Source organism: Symphalangus syndactylus, chromosome 10, assembly GCF_028878055.3.
Source record: "Symphalangus syndactylus isolate Jambi chromosome 10, NHGRI_mSymSyn1-v2.1_pri, whole genome shotgun sequence".
NCBI lineage: Eukaryota > Metazoa > Chordata > Mammalia > Primates > Hylobatidae > Symphalangus > Symphalangus syndactylus.
The window spans coordinates 49,414,652-49,436,924 of record NC_072432.2 but is presented as its reverse complement, the minus strand read 5'-3'; the positions used below and the strand labels follow the sequence as shown (position 1 = coordinate 49,436,924).

The 22,273-nt window shown below is 39.8% G+C and overlaps 2 protein-coding genes and 1 non-coding gene across 11 annotated transcripts in view; 1 reads left to right on the top strand and 2 right to left on the bottom strand.

Moving 5' to 3' along the window:
* Positions 1-22,273, top strand: part of HERC3 (HECT and RLD domain containing E3 ubiquitin protein ligase 3) — a 126,613-nt gene that overhangs the window by 97,422 nt on the left and 6,918 nt on the right. For all 9 annotated transcript variants that reach the window (XM_063610237.1, XM_063610239.1, XM_055297014.2 and 6 more), the window contains 4 exons: positions 852-995; positions 1,930-2,096; positions 6,669-6,735; positions 7,224-7,306. In XM_063610237.1, the coding sequence (XP_063466307.1) occupies positions 852-995; positions 1,930-2,096; positions 6,669-6,735; positions 7,224-7,306 (461 nt within the window). The remainder of the gene's footprint in view (positions 1-851; positions 996-1,929; positions 2,097-6,668; positions 6,736-7,223; positions 7,307-22,273) is intronic.
* On the bottom strand, positions 4,760-4,866 carry LOC129492484 (U6 spliceosomal RNA). The gene has a single exon (XR_008660911.1). It is a non-coding gene; the product is annotated as a U6 spliceosomal RNA (small nuclear RNA).
* On the bottom strand, positions 15,946-17,925 carry NAP1L5 (nucleosome assembly protein 1 like 5). Its single transcript, XM_055297019.2, has one exon. It carries the CDS (start codon positions 17,795-17,797, stop codon positions 17,246-17,248), a length of 552 nt encoding a protein of 183 aa, XP_055152994.1. The 5' UTR covers positions 17,798-17,925; the 3' UTR covers positions 15,946-17,245.

Sequence of the window (22,273 nt, the reverse complement as noted above, 5' to 3'; positions counted from 1 at the left end):
TTAGTAACCATTATGTATCCAGCATGCCCACTTCCACTCCCTCACAGAGCCCATGTCTGTGTCTGATTAGAATACCCTCTTCTCTTCTATATGTAGCAGTTACTTCAAGAACCCTATTGAGAGTGATTTCTCCCAGAAAATGTTCTTTTATTCAAGTTAAATGAAAAATCATTTTTTTCTATTGCCAGAGTATTTACCTCTCATTATATATTTGACTCTTTAAAAATAAAAAGTATTCTCTGCTTCTTTTATGTTTGTCTTTCCGCCCTTAAGTAGATGGTAGACTTTTTTTTTTTGTCGGAGTTTCACTCTTTGTTGCCCAGGCTGGAGTGCAGTGGTGCGATCTCGGCTCATTGCAACCTCTGCATCCCAGATTCAAGTGACACTCCTGTCTCATCCTCCCGACTAGTGGATTACAGGTGCCCGCCACCGCGCCAGGCTCATTTTTGTATTTTTAGTAGAGACAGGGTTTCACCATGTTTGCCAGGCTGGTCCTGAACTCCTGACCTCAGGTGATCTGCCTGCCTTGGCCTCCCAAAGTCCTAGGATTACAGGCGTGAGCCACCGCGCCCAGCCAATAGGTGGTAGACTTTCTAAGGACACATGGTAAATTTCTGACTTCCTTTGTATCCCTTGAAGCACCTAGTAAAAATTGTATGTATCTGTAAGTACCTTGTTAAAACTTTACCAGCAATAATCAACAGACATACCTTGCAGTTTTCATTGCATCAGTGTATATTCTTTGTTATGCTTTCCTTCCTTTGTCCTGAGTTTAGAAAATGGTCTGCTAAAAAGAGATAAAATTTGTCATAGATTTCCCTGAAGCATTAATTCTATTCTGTTATTTTAAGGTAATCTTTGATGGTGAAGAAGCAGTGGATGCTGGTGGTGTTACAAAGGAGTTTTTTCTTTTGCTGTTAAAAGAACTTTTGAATCCCATCTATGGAATGTTTACCTACTATCAAGATTCAAATCTCTTGTGGTTTTCAGATACGGTAAGTAAGTGGTGTCACAATTAAACAGATGGATTAAATTAAACTTTCCTTTTCTTTTTGTTGTCAGACCAATCCCCTAACTTCTAACTTTGCAAAGGGGAACATAACAAGGATAATAATTCAAAATGTTTATAAGTAATTAAAATGTTTATCCAGTCTTCATTTATACTTGTTGCCAAGACCTCATAGTGCATTTTGCGAGCCATCAGTCCCATTTCCATTTCTAGTAGGTAAGATCCAAGTCTTGTTATCTGAGAAGGGTGAAAGGAAACAGTGTGATAAATTGGTTTTGTGACATGTGGAAGGTCAATAATCAAATATGTCTGATTTTAATAACTATGATAATATATTATCGCACACACACATATGCATGCACACTTTATTTTTGAAACTTCAGTAGGAGAGCTAAGTTTTTAAAGACGTTCTAATTTCAATCAGACTGTCATTTACATTTTTTTCTATGAGAGTTTTCTTCCTAGATCTGCGCCATACCAAAAGGTAGCCGCTAGGCACTAGCCACATGTGGCTATTTATGTATTATTGATTTAAAAGTAAGTAACAGCAAAGATTCATTTGCTCCATAGTACTAGCCACATTTCCTGTGCCTAGTAGACACATGTATCCAGTGGCTACCATATAAGATGGGACAGAATAGAATGTTTCTATCATGGCTGAAAGTTCTGTTGGATAGCCCTGCTCTAGATGACTGTGAGCTGTTCTCTGTATCACTAGGTACAAATGCTTAACTCTGTCTACATTGCATCTTTAATAGATAACAACTTTTGTCAGGGTGTTTCTTTGCTACAGAAGGTAACTAAATATTAATGAGACCTTTATTCTTTTATTTTGAAAATATTTTGAGGGAAATGATAGAATGTTTGAAGGCCACAAACATTGCATTTCTTTTTAACACATTTGTATATGTCCTAAAAAGTGTTTTGTAGAGCACAACTGGTTTCACTTGATTGGTATAACCTGTGGACTAGCTATCTACAACTCCACTGTAGTTGATCTCCACTTCCCATTGGCTCTCTACAAGAAGTTACTCAACGTAAAGCCTGGCTTGGAAGACTTAAAGGAGTTGTCACCCACTGAAGGAAGGTACAAAGCTAAAAGGCGATTGGTATCTGAAACTGTTGTGGCTGCCTGTGGCATGAGGATTAAAGGTTGAAAATACCATCTGTACAAATCTGAGTTTATTGCATCCTATGGTTAGACCCTGTTATGTGTGTTGTGTTTAAGATGTAGCTGTACAGCTACTTGCTTGAAACATTGCCTGTGTTATCAGTACAATATTGGTATCCTAGGGGTATTAGTTCCAGGACACCCTGCAGATACCAAAATCCACATATGCTCAAGTCCTGCAGGGGCCCTGGAAGAACCCATGGATTATAAAAGTTGGCCTTCCATATCCTTGGGTTTTACACCCTGCAAATACTGTATTTTCTTTCTTTAATTAAACTGTCTTTGTTGTTGAGGCAAAATAGATATACATATTTTGGGGGTACATGTGATAATATAATACATTATATAATTTGTAAAGTTCAAACCAGTGTAACTGGGATATCCATCACCTTAAATATTTCTCTTTATGTTAGAAACACTCGAATTATTCTATTTTGAAATATACAGTAGATTATTGTAAACTATGGTCATCCTACTGATCTATCAAATACTAAGGTCATATTTCTTCTATCAAAATGTGTATTTGTGCCCATCAGTCAACCTCTCTGAAAATACTATAATTTTGATTGGCCTTTGGTTGAATCCATGGATGTGGAAACGTGGATATGAAGGGCCAACTGTATTTTATTTTTTAAACTGCCAAATAATGTTTCATTATATGGATATGCCACATTTTATTTATCCATTCATCAGTTGATGGACATTGGGTTATTTCCAATTTTGACTATTATGAATAATGCTGCCATGAACATTTGTGCACAGTTTTTGTACAAATGCAAGTTTTCATTTCTCTTGGTATATGCCTAGGAGTATAATTGTTGAGTAACTCTGTATTTATCCTTTTGAGGAACTGCCACAATGTTTCCAGAATAGTAGAGCCACATTTTTATGTTATGTTATTCTCTTTCTGGCTCTTAAAATTCCTTTTATTCTTGAGTTTCTCTGTATTGGTTTTGGGTCACATCAGATCAAGTATATAAAAGGACAACTTTAACAGGAGGGAACATCTTTTTGTAGAGAAGGGATACTAATGAAGGTACCCTCCATAAATGAGAGCATCCCTCTCGTATAGGACACCAATACTGAGAAACTATAAAGGATGGGAGAGCACACAGAGTCGAAGAAAAAACTTAGAAGTAATACTAAAAAGTGGCACAGGAGACCCAGACAGTGTTAATTTTTTGGTAACTGAAAGAGAAGGCTAGAGAGCAACAGAAATGTGCGTCCCTTACTTTGCCTATGTGGCTGAGAATTATGTATTTCAAGTAATGACTTTGGCTGATTAACTGGTGGCAGATTTAAATTCCACACTAGGACTTTTCTTTCCAGGCAACTCTTGATAGAATTGCAAGACTGGAGCTCACTAAAGAAGGAAGTGTGAATGAGATCTAGTTATAAGAATGTATTCTCTTGAGAGCTAGGATATGACTGTTGTTGTCATAAACATACTCTTCTTTTTAGAGTACATTTTTTTCATTATTCTTTAGTTAGTGTGACAGAGATAATAAAGTGTTTTTACCAAGCTTGTCTAACCCTCGGCCTGCAGACTGTGTGTGGTCCAGGACGGCTTTGAATGCAGCCCAACCCAAACTCACAAACTTTCTTAAAACATCATGAGATTTTTTTTGCAACTTTTCTTCTTTTAGTTCATTAGCTATCATTAGTGTTAGTGTACTACTTCCCAAAGAAATAAGAGACAACAGAAACAAATGGAAAGAAATTCCATGCTCATGGATAGGAAGAATCAATATTGTGAAAATGGCCTACTTCCCAAAGTAATTTATAGATTCAGTACTATTCCCATCAAGCAAACATTGACTTTCCGTTCAGAATTATAAAAAACTACTTTAAATTTTGTATGGAACCAAAAAAGAGCCTGTATAGCCAAGACAATCCTGAGCAAAAGCAAAGCTGGAGACATTATGCTACTTGACTTTAAACTATACTACAAGGCTATAGTAACCAAAACAACATGGTACTGGTACCAAAACAGATATATAGACCAATAGAACAGAACAGAGACCTCAGAAATAATACCACACATCTACAATCATCTGATTTTTGACAAACCTGACAAAAACAAGCAATGAGGAAAGGATTCCCTCTTTAATAAATGGTGCTGGGAAAACTGGCTAGCCATATGCAGAAAACAGAAACTGGACCCCTTCCTTACACCTTATACAAAAATTAACTCAAGATGGATTAAAGACTTAAATGTAAAAACCAAAAACCATAAAAACTCTAGAAGAAAACCTAGGTAATACCATTCAGGACATAGGCATGGGCAAAGACTTCACGTCTAAAACACCAAAAGCAAGGGCAACAAAAGCCAAAATTGACAAATGAGATCTAATTGAACTAAAGAGCTTCTGCACAGCGAAGGAAACTATCAGCAGAGGGAACAGAAAACCTACAGAATGGGGAAAATTTTTGCAATCTATCCATCTGACAAAGGTCTAATATCCAGAATCTACAAGGAACTTAAACAAATTTACAAGAAAAAAACAACCCCATCAAAAAGTGGGCAAAGGATACGAACAGGTGCTTCTCAAAAGAAGACTTTTTTTTTTTTTTTTTTTTTAAATATGGAATGCTTCACGAATTTGCGTGTCATCCTTACACAGGGGCCGTGCTAATCTTCTCTGTATTGTTCCACTTTTAGTATATGTGCTGCCGAAGCGAGCACAAAAGAAGACATTTATGTGGCCAACAAACATATGAAAAAAAGCTCATCATCATTGGTCATTAGAGAAATGTAAATCAAAACCACAATGAGATACCATCTCACGCCAGTCAGAATGGCGATTACTAAGAAGTCAGGAAACAATAGATGCTGGCAAGGCTCTGAAGAAACAGGAATGCTTTTACACTCTTGGTGGGAGTGTAAATTAGTTCAACCATTGTGGAAGACAGTGTGGCGATTCCTCAAGGATCTAAAAGTAGAAATACTATTTGACCCAGCTGTCCCATTACTGGGTATATAGCCAAAGGATTATAAATCATTCTACTATAAAGACACATGCACACATGTATGTTTATTGCAGCACCATTTACAATAGCAAAGACTTGAAACCAACCCAAATGCCCATCAGTGATAGACTGGATAAAGAAAATGTGGCCCATACACACCGTGGAATACTATGCAGCCATAAAAATGAATGAGTTTATGTCCTTTGCAGGGACATGGATGAAGCTGGAAGCCATCATTCTTAGCAAACTAACACAGGAACAGAAAACCAAACACCGCATGTTCTCACTTATAAGTGGGAGTTGAACAATGAGAACGTGTGGACACAGGAAGGGGAACATCACACAGTGGGGCCTGTTGGGGGGTGGAGGAGGAAGGGGATGGAGAGCATTTTGACAAATACCTAATGCATGTGGGGCTTAAAACCTAGATGACAGGTTGATAGGTGCAGCAAACCACCATAGCACTTGTATACCTATGTAACAAACCTGCACGTTCTGCACATGTATCCCAGAACTTAAAGTAAAATAATAATAATAAAGCCAGTCTAACTGGGTGAAAAAAAAAGTAAAGATATGTTTTCTTCAATATATATTTTATCTGTGTACAAATAACAAAACCAGACTTATTTTTATGTCTCTTCAGTCTCGAGGAAGAAAAAACTATTTAAAAAGAAGCTCTTTTTTCACTGGTTAACATTAGGGAGAAGGTGAACAACTATGATAGTTTTCTTGGCTTGTGAATTTTTGGAGTGTCTGAAATCAATCTTTTAAAATTATATTGTTGTTGAAGACAGCAGTGTTTTATGCTGAATTACACAGAGACAGTATATTTTTATGGACACATTTGGCATGCAAAGTATCAGCTTGTTACGCCTGTGCAATGCATACCCTCTCAAATACAACTTCTTTTCCTCTCTCCATCTCTTAAAAAAAAATTAGTGTGAGTGTATTTTATGTGTGGCCCAAGGCAATTCTTCTTCTTCCAGTGTGGCCCAGGGAAGCCAAAAGGTTGGGCATCCCTGGTCTTTACCATATAGAGACTTCTGCATTAACAAGTAAGCCATTAAGATTCCTCAGTGGATGTGGTGACTTTGTGGCTTTTTTTTATTTTGTATGATGGAAGGATTATTTTACTAATGCATAAGCCAGTGAAGCTGGCTGGAGGGCCCCTGCAATACCATCTCCTCATTTGTATGTATACACACACACTTACAAGCTACACCAGAGTTAAGAGGACACAAGTATGTCAGATTAAAAATCCATCTGAATTTCTTTTCAAGTCTAATAAGATTTGTCGGTAAGAAGAGAGAATAATTAATGAATGTTTTATAGGTCTAGTGCCATAATACTCTGCAAGGTGTAGGTACATGATTTTCTCTCCGTCTGGATTTATGTTTCTTCCAGAATCTTCTTTCATAGTTTTTCCTTGGAAATGGTCTGGACATGTAACTGAAGTAGAAACACTGTTGCAGCAGTGTCTGACTTGCCACTTTTCCTTTTCTGTCATTCTGTGATTAGGAGTCTCCAGGAGCTTTTAGATTACCCCGGGGAGGATGTGGAGGAGACTTTCTGCCTCAACTTCACGGTAAGAATTTCCACAGTTTACTTAGGATTGTGGCTGTCTCTCTTACCATCTTTAGAGTGATAATTAACATTAGTTCTTCTTCAAGTCATAGAAAAAAGTCAGAGACTTCTTTGAATCAAATTATTTTAGTCATAGTGTCTTGAGTGTTATAGGGGTTCAGTGAGTGTGTTGAGTAAATGAATGAATGATTAATCTGTGCACTTAGGAAAATTATTGAAGAAATGATCCTTCCTACTCTTGACACATATTCTTGAGTTCGTGTCATTTTCTCCTTGATTGCATTTATTGGCAACTCCATGTCCTAAAACAAAAGATGTTTTTTTAACGTGCTAATGTTTTCTGACTCAAGTTCTGATTATTCTCCCACTAATTTTCTGTAATAGTCATGAAACTACATTTGTTCCTAAAGCCTCTCTCAGTCATTTGAGTTCTAGAAAGATGAATCGTCAACAAAATTGAAATATTTCTTTTTTCCACCTTAAATATAGATCTGCCGAGAAAGCTATGGAGTGATCGAACAGAAGAAGCTGATACCTGGGGGAGATAATGTGACTGTGTGCAAGGATAACAGGTTAGTCCTGACCTTGGACTGTTGCAGATGCTGCTACTTCATATTTCTGCAGTTTTACATTTAAGACCAAAATAAAAATTACCTTTTAATATTAATACCTTCTTCAGAGGAGGTAAGGTGATAGGGCAAGAATTTACAGATTTTAAATAATTTTTAAAGCAGAGCAAGCACCAGGCCTAGGTTCAGGAGGTGACTGTTTTAGTTCTAGAGCTGCATCTTTTTGGCTTTGACTCTGAGCAAGTTACATAAACTGGTTTCTGTTTTCTCATCTGCCAAATGGGGATTATAATCACTGTCCTCTCTACTTCATGGGATGGTTGTGAGAATGAAATGAGATAATTTACAGGAAAATACTTTGGAATGAATGGACTCCCAGCATCTAGCACAGAGTTTCTAGTATCTAACAGAGTGCCTGGCACAAAAATACTCAAAAATATCTGTCGAATAAATGAATTTTATAAAGGTGCTTACTATCGCTGCTATTTTACTGCTGAATGATTTGTCATAGAGGTTTTAAATTAAGTTATTCTCTCTGGATCATAACAAATTCAGGTACATTTGACTTTTCAGGATGATTCATAATCTCTGAGTTAACTCTTTAGAGGAGAGAAGATACTCAATTTTGCTTACTTTTATATTAAATTATGCTAACCTGTATGAAATCAATTTACTTTATAAACACTGAGTGCCCACTGTGTGCCAGCCATATTGCTGGGTATAGAGGGTGAATAACTTCTATCCTTAGAAGCTTGGGATTAGTTTAGAAGGGTCAATGTATGGAATAATTGTGATAGAATCCAGTGTATGTGATAGAAGTTGTAGCCTAGGTGCCACGGTACTAGGGTAAGAGGCTACAACACTTCTATCAGACATTAAAGAATGCAAGTTGGAGGAAACATTTTAGGCACCAGATGAGTCAGGACTCTCCAGTTTGACACATGGTAGAGAATGTTGGGTACTTGTGGAGTGGGGACTGGTGTACGGATGAAGGGAGACTGTAGTAGCATCAGAGTGGAGGTTATCAAGGCCTTGAACGATGCTTGGAGTAGAACATGGTTGGTTTCTATTTTAGAAAGATTACTTTGGGGGTCATGTGGAAATAGACCATGTGCAGGGATACCCATTAGGAGGCTTTTGAGGTAGCTCAGGTAAAGGATGTTGACAGCCAGAATGCAGTCAGTGGGAAGCAGAGTTGGTTAAATAACCAAATAGGAGCTAGTGTCTGATTATATATGGATGGTATGAGAGAGGCATATATTAATAATAATGCTGAGGTTTCTAATTCAAACACTAATAGGAAACAGAGTCTATAAAGCAGGTTCAAGGGAAAGTTCTGTTTTGAATATATTGATTTTGATATGTCTTTGTGATACCCAGGTGATTGTGTTTAGAGCAGAAAATTTATATATCTCAATAAAGAAGTCTTATATGAATATTTTTTAATTAGTTATGTGAGCCTCAATCACTATTAAATTTGAGGTCGCTTACAGCAAGAATCAACAAGAAAGAAGTGGTGAAATGAAAAACAAGGACAAGGAAAATGTAATTTCTTAGAGGAGCTATATAAGTTAGAATAAAATGCAGACTCTTGAGGATTTGAGCATAATTTGCACACAGGCTAGCATTGAAACTACTTGGCTTAAGGAAAGAGCAGGTAGGGGGTGGGAAAGGTGAGAGAATGACAGTCTTTCTTTGGAAGCCTTTAGAGAGGAAAGCAAGGTTTCATTTAAGCTATGAAAAAAGATACAGATGTGGAGAAACTAGATGCTGTTTGTACGCATGCAGGAAAATTAAGTAAAACTCACTCTGGACTTTTATTGGCTTCTTCCTCTAAATAATTGGGAAGATGCAATTGGAGATCCTATTAAATTCACTCTGTCCAAGTGATCTATCTTGATTTTCTTCCATAATCTTTCCTTTTGAAAATAGGAATGGGCTGGATGCAGGGGCTCATGCCTGTAATCCCAGAACTTTGGGAGGCCAAGGTGGGTGAATTGCTTGAGCTCAGAAGTTCAAGACCAGCGTGGGCAAGATAGCAAAACCAAGTCTCTACAAAAAAGTACAAAACAAAAAAAAAAATTAGCCAGGTGTGTGGCAATGCACATCTGTAGTTCCAGCTACTCAGGAGGCTAAGGTGGGAGGATCACTTGAGCTTGGAAAGTGGAGGCTGTAGTGAGCCATGATCATGCCTCTACACTCCAGCCTGGATAACAAAGCAAGACCTCATCTCCCCCTGGCAAAAAAAAAAAAAAGATAGAAAAATATTGACAGACTTCTTCTTATATCCTTGACTACTTTTTTTTTTTTTTTTTCGAGACAGAGTCTCACTCTGTCTCCAAGGCTGGAGTGCAGTGGTGCAATCTCGGCTCACTGCAACCTTCACCTCCTGATTCAAGTGATTCTTCTGCCTCGGCCTCCCGCATAACCAGGATTACAGGCATGTACCATCATGCCCGGCTAATTTTTATATTTTTAGTAGAGACGGGGTTTTGCCATGTTCGCCAGGCTGGTCTCGAACTCCTGACCTGAGCTGATCTGCCCGCCTCGGCCTCCCAAGGTGCTGGGATTACAGGCATGAGCCACCGCTCCTGGCCTATCCTTGACATTTTAACAAACAACTTGAAGCTAGTATGATCTCATATAGCATTCAATAACCATTTTTTTTTTTTTTTTTTTTTTTGTCATGTAAACCTTCCAGACTATCCAAGAAGCCTTAGCTTTGGGGAAAGTGAGCTATAGTATCAGAGTTGAGTGAAATGATGCAGAAGCCACCCAGACACCCAACAAAAATGGCTTCAGTTGATGGAATTATCTTGGCTCTGGAAACCTAATGTAGAGGCTAGTCTTGATTCAAGTAAGAATGGTGCAATCAAAACCCTTGATAAGAATCTTTTGGGGCTAAAAGCATTTTCCTTTATCTATATAATATTGGTACTTTTGTTAACAGTAAATAATTTATTTTCAGGATGTTTATTTCCTTAATAAGAACAGGCTTTTTATTCCATATAGTCAGATAATGTTTTTAGAATTGGGAAATTTATGGCAGATCATAAAGCAGATTTGTTGGCCCAGTTGATTTCTCTTCCCTCCTGGTTTTGGGGATTGCTTTATAACATTGTAGATGCGTGTAAGTATGTATGTAGATACATACATAGCCTTTAGTCTTTCAAACAATGTCTTAGCTTTTGCATTAAGTTTCAAACAAGATAATGTGTGCATCATTTGTTAGAAGCTAACAATGGGATAGGCAAGCATCCTGAGGAAGGGGAACATTCAGAGTGTCCTCATCCTCTGGTGAGTCGTCATAGTGCTCTGTGAGTATGATACAGTGGCTGGGGAAATGAATGACCTAGTGCAGGAATAGGCAATTGGCAATGTAGTCTGCAATTGAGGCAGTGGCCAGAGATTATTACTCCTTTTCATATCTTTGTCAAGTTATTTCTCTTAGCATATTTTTTGTCTCTGTCTTTTTTGTTCTCTTTCTGAGTCTGAATTTTTCTCTCTTTCTGTTTCTCCATTTCTCTCTCCCTGTGACTCTCACTGTCTTTCTCCTTATTCAACAGACATTTATTTGAATCAACAATTGAATTGACTCAACAGTTGTGGGAGAAACTGCAGGAATAGTAAAACACAGTTCCTTTAGGGTGATAAGCTGTTCTCAGATGCAACCATAAATGGAATATGAAGACTAAATTGGGTGGTTGAATCTGAAGGCGTTCAGAGAAGTCAGCTTGGACAGATGCATCTGGGAGGACAAATATGGGATAGAGCTAAGTTTGGAAGCCTACTAAGATTTGGATACTAGAAAGTAGAGAAGAGGATATAAACATGAAAGGTGCTCTGTAAAGTGATGGAAAAATCTGAGTTGTCGTTTCAGACAGAGAAATTTTGATTGCATTATACTGCGTTCAAGATGTACGAAACAGCTTCTGTACTAGGTAGAAATTTAGATTTTGGTTTTTCAGAGTACTCATTGAGTACACTGTGAACTCATCCATGCTGCTTTAGGCACTGATGTACATGTCTGTGTCACTCAGTGACATGCAGGAGACCCTGTTGCTGTCACAGTTACTTGTTTGTCTTTGTTTGGGCCGCTGTAAAAAAGTACAATAAACTGGATGGCTTATAAACAACACAAATGTATTTGTCATGTTCTGGAGGCTGGAAGTCCAAGATTAGGCTGCCAGCATGGTTACGTTCTGGCGAGGGCCTTCTTCCACGTTGCAGACTGCTGACTTCTCGTTGTATCCTAGCATGGTGGAGAGCAGCGATGGGAAGCAAGCTCTCATGACTCTTACAAGGACACTAGTCCCATTCATGGTTACTGCTGTACTCTTTACTATAGCTGTTTTGGTTAGGGACCACCAGAAAAAGACATGAATGAATTTTTTTTCTTTTCATTTTATGCTGCACAAAATAGAAATCTTATCAACAAAGTACATTGAGGTCCTGGTAAGAAAGGCTGTATGAAGTTATAAAAGATTGATCATTATAGTCATTATTTCCTTGGCTATATGCCATAATGTAGTCATTGGCAGTCCTAAATTATATGACTAAGAAAATGAAAGAGCTATAAGAAGAATACTTACTGGACTTTTAACTTAGGCAGTTGTATTCACAGATACTTCTGGCATTGAGGCTGTTTTTGTTAACAGTAAGATATTTGCTGGCATTGCTGCCCCAGGGGAAAATGCCAGAGGAATACCAATTCTGTATTCATAATTTATTCCATTTCATTTGGTTTTAAAATGCTTTCTATCCTTGGACAGAACCTACACAGTCAAATGAGTTGTAGGCATCCAGGTAAAAGAACATCTGTGGCTGATTACTGGTGGCTGCATCATAGACAAATCTTGCCACCAGCTGGTAGTCACATCTGGATAATACTACATCACATGACTACTCATGGTTAAGCATTTCTTATGGTCTATAACATGGTGTTATAACCATTAGTGAAAAACCCATATATCATTCTAGATTCCCTAAAATTTACCTTAATTTGATGCAATCAAATTAAATGCAATTGCTGTCTTCCCATTTCCCCATATTAAAAAAGAAACAGATGACACACACACATGGGGCTGGTGGGGCAGTGGGGGGGCAGAGAGTAGAGTAAAAAGATCACATAGTGAGAAATGCCAAACTTAAGGTTAAGTGCTTCAAAGGGCATCTAGATTCCCTAGTGAGAACCTGAGAATAAAACTCATGTATGACAAACACTTCTTGCTCCTTAAGATCTACTTCAGGACCGCTGGCCGACTTCAGTTGTTCTTTCAGGATAGTTTCTGAGGGATGCAGTCTTTAAGATCTGCATTGTATTTGCACTGGACTATTATAGGAACAGCAAAATTAAAATGCCAGTAACACTTCTTGAGTGCTTACCATGCGTCAGACACTATTTGAAATATTTTACATGTAAGCCTCCCCCCATTTACTGATGAGGAAACTGAGGCACAGACAGGCATAAGTCTCTTGTTTAAGGTTACACAGCTAGAAGTCCAGGATTCCAAACCAGAGCCAGGATTCAAAGCCAGGTGGTTTGAGTTAGACTGCGCTCCATGGGCATCAGCATATGGCCTCTCAAGGGCTAAGGCTGGAGCTCAAGAGTTCCCATCGTCCTTTCCCCCTAGGAAGAAAAATGACTTTGAAGACTTTGCTGTTTTTCGTTTCAGGCTGACTAGGTAATGTTTTTAAAAAGCAAAATTGGAATAGTTAAAAACATAACTAATATACATATGAAATGGAATGTCTGAATATTTAAACTTAGGTGAAGACAATGCTTATATTTAAAATGCTATTTCAGAGTCCTCATGAATGCCCTTAATTGTGACTGCATGGTCTGCTATGTGAATGTGTATTTTTCTGTTTCTTCACTGTTGAATATTTGGCTTGTTTGTGTGTTCTTTTTTATTCCTCTTTTTTCTCTTCCCCCCCACCACCATTTTTAATAAGACTGTATCAAGTATCCTTTGTGTATAAAGGATTTTGTGCCTTTAAAATTGCTTTTTAATGATAAGGTCTCAGGGGTGAAATGGAATTAAAATATATAACATTTGAATTTGTTGGTAGATATTTTTGATACATTGATTTTGCTAATGAATTATACTCCCTTATATGTCATTATCACCATTTCACCTAGTCCTTAGAAACATGGTGTGTGTTCTTTAAAAAAAAAAAAAAGTTGCATTTCTTTCACACATAGGCTACTTTACATGCTCTACACAGTATTGATCTATTTTACTGCTGTTTACATCTAAAATATTTGTTTAAAAAATGAATTAACTAGAAGGTGGTGGTTGCACAGCATTGTGAATGTACAAAATGCCACTGAATTGTTCCCTTTAAAATGATTAATTTTATGTTATGCGAATTTCACCTCAATAAAAAGTGTGTACGTGTGTGTATATGTGTAAATGTGTCTATGTGTATGCATTGAGTGTACATTCTCAGGCAGAGAGAGCTGCCATGCCATTTTTCACAGTAAGCATCGGCATGCCAGTTTTCTGTGTAATACTCAGAGTTGGTTGAGTGTGTATTGCATGCTGCCTTTCTTTCTGCCAGTTATTTTGTGCTTTGTTGACTAATTTTGGCCTATAATAGGTTAAAATGGTTTATGAATGATAGTGTTTGACCTACCTTGAAGCAAGGGTATCCTGCTAGATGTTAACATGCAGGTTTTAGGGTTGCCAGAGAAACTATCAAATAAGCAGTCCAGGAAACAATATAAAGATTAGCCCAGTTAGGAAATGGCAGAAATCGCTTGACGTCACAAACATTCCTGTATCCTTAGAGAAGTGGCCAACAATTCTCTAAGCTAGAAAACCCCATAGCTAAAGTCTTATCATAAACAAAAGAAAGATTGCTGGCCAGAGCACATAGCTAGGAACACTTGTCTCTAGACCCTGCCAGAGCCCCGGCTCACCTAGTGCTGCAGGTTCCGGAACACGCGGCACTAGGTGAGTTCTTTCTGCCTCAGGCAGGGTTTGCAGTCTTTCCTCTTTTTAGAGACTCTGCTGATGTCCTTTATGTATTTCTCTAGTAGGACTTAATAATTTTCATATGATTCATAGGAACTCTTCATTATGTTTATGACTATTAACCCTTTGCCATCCATATTTATTGTAGGTTTTATCCTCTGTTTTTGGTTTTGAAAATGTAGAGTGTCTTTGACTCTGTGATTTCTTAATTTTTGTGTTGTCATGTGTGTTATTTCTTTTGGTCTTATATCACTCTAATCCTAGCCATTCCCTGTCCAGTAATTGATATTTAATATATTTTCTTCAATTAGTCTGTAGTCTGAGGTAAAAATCTAAATTGTTTCCAAATTGCTAAAGGTTTTCTTAGCTGTTCTTAAGGTGAACATTATGGTAATTATATTAGGTTCCAGATCCAGTTTGAGTTTTGATTAGAATTGTGATAAAAGTTAATTTGGGAAGAAATGACATTTTTGTGATATTCAATCTTACTATCCAAAGGCTTATGTTATGTTGATTTGTTTTTTATTTTTACATAGGTTATACACATTTCTTATTAGAGGTTTTATAAATGTTTTGATTGCTTATTTTTACTGTGAGAGCCTTTCACATATATTTTGATCATTATTAGTGCCTATAAATGGTTATTGGTTTTTGTGTATTTATCTGATAACTGGTCAATTCATCAAACTTATTAAATTGAATTGTTTTCCAGTTGATTCTCTTGGGTTTTCTATACGTAAAAAACATTTCCCAATACTTAACCTCTTAGTTGTGTTTCAATCATTTTTGCTTTTTACTGGACCCAGAAAAATAGTAAAATGATAGTCTCATTCCTGGATATAAGAAATGAATATTAAATTTTATTAGATTTTTTCTCTATTAAGATAATCATATAATTAAGATAATCAGAACTTCATGTGTAATGTATTATTCTGATTTTCTCTTTTGGTTGGCCTGAGCATAAGGAAGATTAACATTACCTTAAGGTTGTTTGTACTCAACAATCTGTTGTTATTTGCAGCAGGTCAGTGCTGCCTTCCATTCCCTAGGATAAAGCAATATAATTTTGCTTCTTTGTAATTTTAACCCTTCAGGGAAGAGGAAGCAAATGGCATCTGATTTTTTAATTTTTTTGGAGTCCAGTTTTTAAAAAAAACTTTCTGCTTCATTCAGAATGAAGCAAACATAAAGTTGAAATAGCCTTTTTTATCCTTTCTGGGAGATGATAAAAACCTGATATTATATTGAGGAAAACAAAACAAGATAGTTTATTTAATTTCCTGCATTTCTGAATTAAAGGCCACATTCTTCTCTCATAATAAGGAATCATAAACATAGGGAGGGATGTAGTGATGTCCCTTTCTCCCATTTTGTAACAGGAGAGAAGGAGGATTGAATTTCCAATCACTGTCTTTATCTTTCATGTAATAATAATAGCTAAGAATTATTCAGCACTTACCATGGTTTGGACGCTATTCTATAGGCTTTATATGTATTAATCCATTTGCTCTTCATAGTAACCCATGAGGAAGGGACTATTCCTATTCCCTTTTGTAGATGAGGAGAAACTGAGCACTGAGAGTATTAGCTGAGTTGCGTAAGGTACATTACTAATAGGAGGCAGAGCTGGGATTTGAATACAGGCAGTTACAGTACCGAGTCTTTTATATATATTTTTTGAAAATACTGTTTTATTAACACCACAGTGATAAACAACTTTAAGCTTATGTTTGTTTATAGATCACTGGCTCACACATAATTCAAAACCCACACAGAAGCTAAGAGTCTTTACATTAAATATATTCTTCCTAAAAATCCTTACTGTATGCATCTGTCCTCAAGCAGTAAAATTTGATTATGCACCATTTTATAATTAATATGTCACATTTACATAGCAAAATAATGAAGGCACAGCTAATACAAGCAAACTTAAACCCTTTCTACTTCTGAGCTGGGGGTAGGGGCACACACTTGGATTGGTTCTTCAAGTATATATATTTTCCAAACATTAGCTTCAGTGAAGAGTTCTGATGATTTTCACAGCTACACCCTAAAAGCTACATGACAGAAAGACGTCACAAGGCTCAAAGTACGTAACACTGGATACACATGCTTTACAGAATTTGCTACATTCTACATCTCTTCAAGTAAATTAATATTTCTAAAACGCTAGGTAAAGTGATTTAATACTTAAACATATTTGGGGTATTTTTTACGTCTTTGTAAATAGACACTACTAAGAAAACACAAACATGAGATTGTAACTGATGAATACATATGTTGACAGTATTTTACAGGTTTTACACCCTCCTTCTTGGAACCATGTTGTTTCTCTAAATTCAAATACTCAAAACATTTTTCAGAACTTGAAATGGCAGTTTTCCTGGCCTTATTAACAGTAGTGTCATGATCTCCATTGCAGTCTTCCTCAGTGCCATCAATCTCCTGTGAAGTGTAAAGCTGATGTCTGCGTTACAAAAGCAAAGTCTCAGAGATGACGTTTTTCTTGGGTTCTGCCTTCTCTGCACTGCGAAATGTCATGAGTAAAGAAATTTAAGAATTAAGCACTGAGAACGTGTTCATTCATGGCTTGGGTGTTCCATGTGTAGCGTATGCTGTGTGATGAATGGGTTTCAAAGTGACGTTCTTTACTTCGCATCTACTGACACCCTTTGTAAACCTCAAACCTCAGAGAAGAGACCATGAAAACATAATTTTGGGTTTAATTCGGTTTTCTTTAACACTTTTTGATATATTTATTATGTTCAAAATGAAAGTCAAATTTGAATCGAGCTGGCCAGGATCTAATTGCTTCACTTTAATCTATTTTAGGAATGTCAGAATAAATTCACATTGTATTTTGGTCAAAAACCTGAGCCTTTTTAAGTCCACCAATATTCTGGGAAAACCAAAACCAGGCTTTTTTCTTCGTGGGCTTTCTCTTCATCCATCTCTGCCTCCCTTACTTCTTGGCGTCATCAGGCATCTCAGCGTGGGCATCGTCATGTTTGGCCCCCGCGGCAGCCTCTGCCGCAGCCTCCTCCTCCTCCTCCTCCTCTTCCCCCTCCTCCTCGTCATCCTCGTACTCCTCTTCCTCCTCCTCCTCCCCCTCCAAGGTCCATGCACACCCCTCCATCTCGCCGGTGAGCTCTTGGATCTTGGCGAGTAGGGGCTTATAGATGTCATTATACTTTTTTTCCAGAGCCTGAAATTCCTTATCAAATTTGGCTTCTATCTTATCGCATCGCTTCTGCAGCTTTTTGAGGGCCAGGACTCGGCATTTCACCGAGTTAGGCAGGCTCTCGATAAAGTCATTTTTCGGCTTTGGGGCATTCTCTGCAGGGGTCTGGGGCTCCTCAGCCATCTGACCAGCCGCGCTGTCAGGGTCACCAGCCGGGCTGTCACAGTCTCCACCCTGCGCACCGCCTTCCGCCATTACCTCCTCCGCCGCTGCCTCCGCCGCTGCCGCCGCCTGGCTAGGCTCCGCAGGCCCCTGGTTTTCTGAGTCGGCCATGTTAGAGGAGAAGCCGCAGAGGTCTAGGAGGGCTCCCGCAGAGGCCCTGCACCCGAGCTGGTCCAGAGAGATCTTGTGGATGCGGCAAGTGGCGGTGACGCGCGGCCGCGGGAATGACGTCGGCCGCGGCCCCGCCTCCTGCTTTCGCGGCACTTGACTGGCTTCCCACTATCAGCTGACGGCCGTGCACTCATACTGCACCAGATTCGTCCTGCTGCTACCCTGACATCTTCTGGGCCCTCAACACCCGCCTGTTGGACAGACACCCTGTTCCCAGCCCACCCATGTACCCACCCCCTGTAGAGCTGGGCTGAGAGTGTCAGTGGTTGCCCGAGGTGCTTCAGGAACTGCATAGATAGCCTCAGACCGTTTTCCGTGTGCTCCTCACCCCCATCCGGGCCCTTCTACAAATGCCAGTGCATATGTCTTCGCTTTCCTCTGCATCTCTCTCCATAGCTGGCGTTTGATCACCTCTTAGATTCCTCCACATTCCTCTCCATACAGTGGAGGAACGGGCAAGCTGGCTCCATTCCACCCCTTTGGGGACCTGGGGTGCATGTGTGTGGATAGGGCAGCTTGCATATCCAAGTTCTGTACCTGTGTGTCCACCTAACACCCCCTTGGCCCTTCCACACACCTAGCGGCACATATCCTGGTGGCAAGGTCGTCTCTCAGCAGGACGCCCCTGGAAGCAGTTTTGGAGCCATTTGGGTAGGAAATCTCAGAGCTCCCGGTGTCCTGGTGTGTGTTCTAGAAGATCCTACAGAATCTTTGGCCTGTGGGAAGGACTAAAGCTTGAGGAGGGCTGAAAAAAAGCAAGTCTCTCTAAAGCATGGGGCCCAGGGCCAAGGACCCCTCTTATCTTGGTTAAAGCATGTGCCATCTATCCTACCCCGCTCACGCTTACATTCGTCTTCCCGGCCTTCCCCCAACACCGTCTGCTTCCCTGCCTTCCCCACTATCTGTTTTCACGCCTTTCCACACCACGTCTTCTCCCTCCCTCCTGCCCCTCCCTCGCACTGTCTTATGCCCCACCTTCTGCCCATCTTCTTCCCCGCCTTCTTCCCCACTCACTGCTTTCTTTCTCACCTTCCCCCCACTCCGCACTGTCCTTTCCCCCACCCTCCTCACCCTCTTCTTCCCCCACCCTCCTCACCCTCTTCTTCCCCCACCCTCCTCACCCTCTTCTTCCCCCACCCTCCTCACCCTCTTCTTCCCCACTCACTGCCTTCTTCCTCACCTCCCCACCCCCGCACTTTTTCCTCTCTCTCCTTACCCTCTTCTTTCTCACCCTCTTCACCCTCTTCTTCCCCATCCTCCTCACCCTCTTCTTCCCCACCCCCTAGCCCCACACTCTTCCCACGCACCCCCAGCCCTGCCTTCTTCCTCCCCACCCACCCACCCCTACCCTCTTCTTCCCCACCACCCACCCACCCCTACCCTCTTCTTCCCCACCACCCACCCAGCCCTACCCTCTTCTTCCCCACCACCCACCCACCCCTACCCTCTTCTTCCCCACCACCCACCCAGCCCCACCCTCTTCTTCCCCACGCAGCCCCACCCTCTTCTTCCCCACCCACCCACGCAGCCCCACCCTCCTCTTCCCCACCCACCCACGCAGCCCCACCCTCCTCTTCCCCACCCACCCACCCAGCCCCACCCTCCTCTTCCCCACCCACCCACCCAGCCCCACCCTCCTCTTCCCCACCCACCCACCCAGCCCCACCCTCCTCTTCCCCACCCACCTACCTACCCACCCCCACCCTCCTCTTCCCCACCCACCCAGCCCCACCCTCTTCTTCCCCACCCACCACCCAGCCCCACCCTCTTCCCACCCACCCAGCCCCACCCTCTTCCCACCCACCCAGCCCCACCTTCTTCTCCACCCACCTACCCACCCAGCCCCACCCTCTTCGTCCCCACCCTGCCCACCATCTTCTTCCCCAAGATCTGTCTTCTTCCCCACCTTCCCCCATGGTCTTCCCCACCTTCCCCCAACCATCTTCTTTCCCCTGCTCACCATCTTACTGGCTCACCGTCGTCTTCTCCGCCTTCTTTCCCACTCTCATATATCATCTCTTTTGATGGCTACAGCTACCTTGAGATTAGGAATGATATTTCTCATTTTACAGATAGTAAACTTAGAGGCAAATACAGTGAAATCATCTTACTGCATGTATCACTTAATTGGCAGATTCGGGGGCAGAAAATAGGCCTTTTGACCCCTACAGTATGGAAGTTGTGACAGACTTTAAAAAATATCCCACATTTTGGTTAAATTCGTTTGACTGACTTAACTTGCTTAAAATATTTAGGGCATGTTCATCTTTCAAGATTTTTATTTTCCTGTCTCAACAGATCTTAAAACTTAGTGTTAAACTAGACTGTTTTTTAAAAAGTCTGGCTTATTGAGGTATCATTTACGTAACAGTAAAATTCGCCCTTTTGGGGGTGCTTTCACAAGCAAATACAGTAAGGTAAGCACTGTAGTAATCAAGATATAGAACAGTAAATAGCCCCCTAGAAGTCCCTTGTGGCCCTTCCCCAGCATCCAGCCCTGGTGAGCACTGCGCTGTTCTCTGTCTCATTACTTCTGTTTTATCCAGAATGTCAGGTAAATTGAATCATATGAGTGTAGCCATTTGAGCCTGGCTTTTTTTTACTAGCAGAGTACATTTGAGATTGATTTATGTTGTTGTATATATTAGTAAATTTATTTTTTATTATTTTTTATTTTACTTTTTATTATTGGATAGTATTCCCATTTGTGTTGTTTGCAGTTTTTCATAATTGTGAATAATGCTGTGATCATTCATCTATAGGTTTCTCTATGAGCATGGACTTTTATTTCTCTTGGGTAGATACCTAGCAGTGGGATTGCTGGGTCATACAGTAAATGTATGCTTAACTTCTTAAGAAGCTGCCACACTGTTTTCCAAAGTGGCTTTAGTCTGTTTAGTGTTGCTAAAAAGGAAGACTGGAGGCTGCTAGCTAAAAGGTTCAAGATTGGGCATGTAGATGGTGAGAGTCTCAGGCTGCTTCCTGAGACTGTTGAGCTGTTTCTACCAGTAGTCTCTTAAGTGAAATCTAGGTTTTTCTATCAAGCTCCTCAAAACTCTTTCAGGCTCTACCTATTTCCTAATTTCAAAGACACATCTACATTTTTAGGTATTTGCTGTTGCAGTACTGTACTTCTTAGTACCGAAATCTATATGTCAGTGTTCTCCAGAGAAACAGAACCAACAGGGTGTGAGGCCGAGGGGGGTGGGGGCAGGGAGGGATTTATTTTAAAGAATTGGCTCATGTGATTGTGGGGGCTGTCAAACCCGAAATCTGCAGGGTAGGCTGTCAGGCAAGAAATTCTGGCAATAGTTAATATTTAAATCTTGAGTCCAAAGAGTCTGGAGGCAGAATTCATTCGTCTTTGGAGGACCTCAAGTCTTCTTCTCTTAAGGCCTTCAACTGATTGGATATGGCCTACCCACATTATGGAGGGTAACCTGCTTTACTCAAAGTCGATGAATTTAAATGTTTATCCCGACTAAAAAAATATCTTAACAACATCCAGACTGGTGTTTGACCAAACAACTGGATGCCATAGCCTAGCCAAGTTGACCTATAAAATTAACCATCACAGTCTGTAATAAAAATTGTTGTGATGGTGTTTCTCTTGGGTAATTGTATCAGAAAAATGTCATTAGTTTAGTGTAATGGGTTTCAGATAAGTGAGGTGTTATATATGGTGTTAGAAACTTTCAGTATCAATGATTGACATGTACAATAATCTTTTTATATTAGTGGCTTTATTTTAAAGATTGCACACTTATACCATTTTAAAAATGGGAAAAGAGAGGCTTACTAGTTAAGATACAGAAGATGGCAGGATCTGGATTTGAAACCCCGTCTGCCTCACTTATCCACTGTATTACACCATTTGTTGGTTAGTTATTGGTGTGGATGGTGAACATGTAAAAAGTATCTGCTTGGAGGAAACCCAATAATTCAAATGTAGCTTTATGAAGTATTAAATTACAGTGATGGATAAGTAGTAACTATCTTCATGATGTGAAGTTTTGAAATTGTTTTTAATCTAAAATACAAAAAGTTAATGTGACAAACATTTGCATATATGATCCACAGTCAACAGGTATTTGCTTCAGATTTTTTAATAAAAGAAAAAAATTACTGATACCGCTGTACATACCCTTAATTCCATTCCCGTCTTCCCTTCTTTCTTACACAGACAAAACTTTTATGAATTTGATTTTTTTTATGTTTTTATACTTTTTATAATAAACATATGTGTTAAATCAGATTTTTTTTTTTTTTTTTTGAGACAGGGTCTTGCTTTGTCCCCTGGACTGAAGTACAGTGGCGTGATCATAGCTCACTGCAGCCTTGACCTCCTGGGCTCAGGCGATCCTCCCACCTCAGCCTTCTGAGCAGCTGGGACTACAGGCATGCACCACCAGGCCT

Bases quoted from the DNA above. Each gene is read 5' to 3' on its own strand.
- NAP1L5 (XM_055297019.2), bottom strand. From the start codon at position 17,797: ATGGCCGACTCAGAAAACCAGGGGCCTGCGGAGCCTAGCCAGGCGGCG.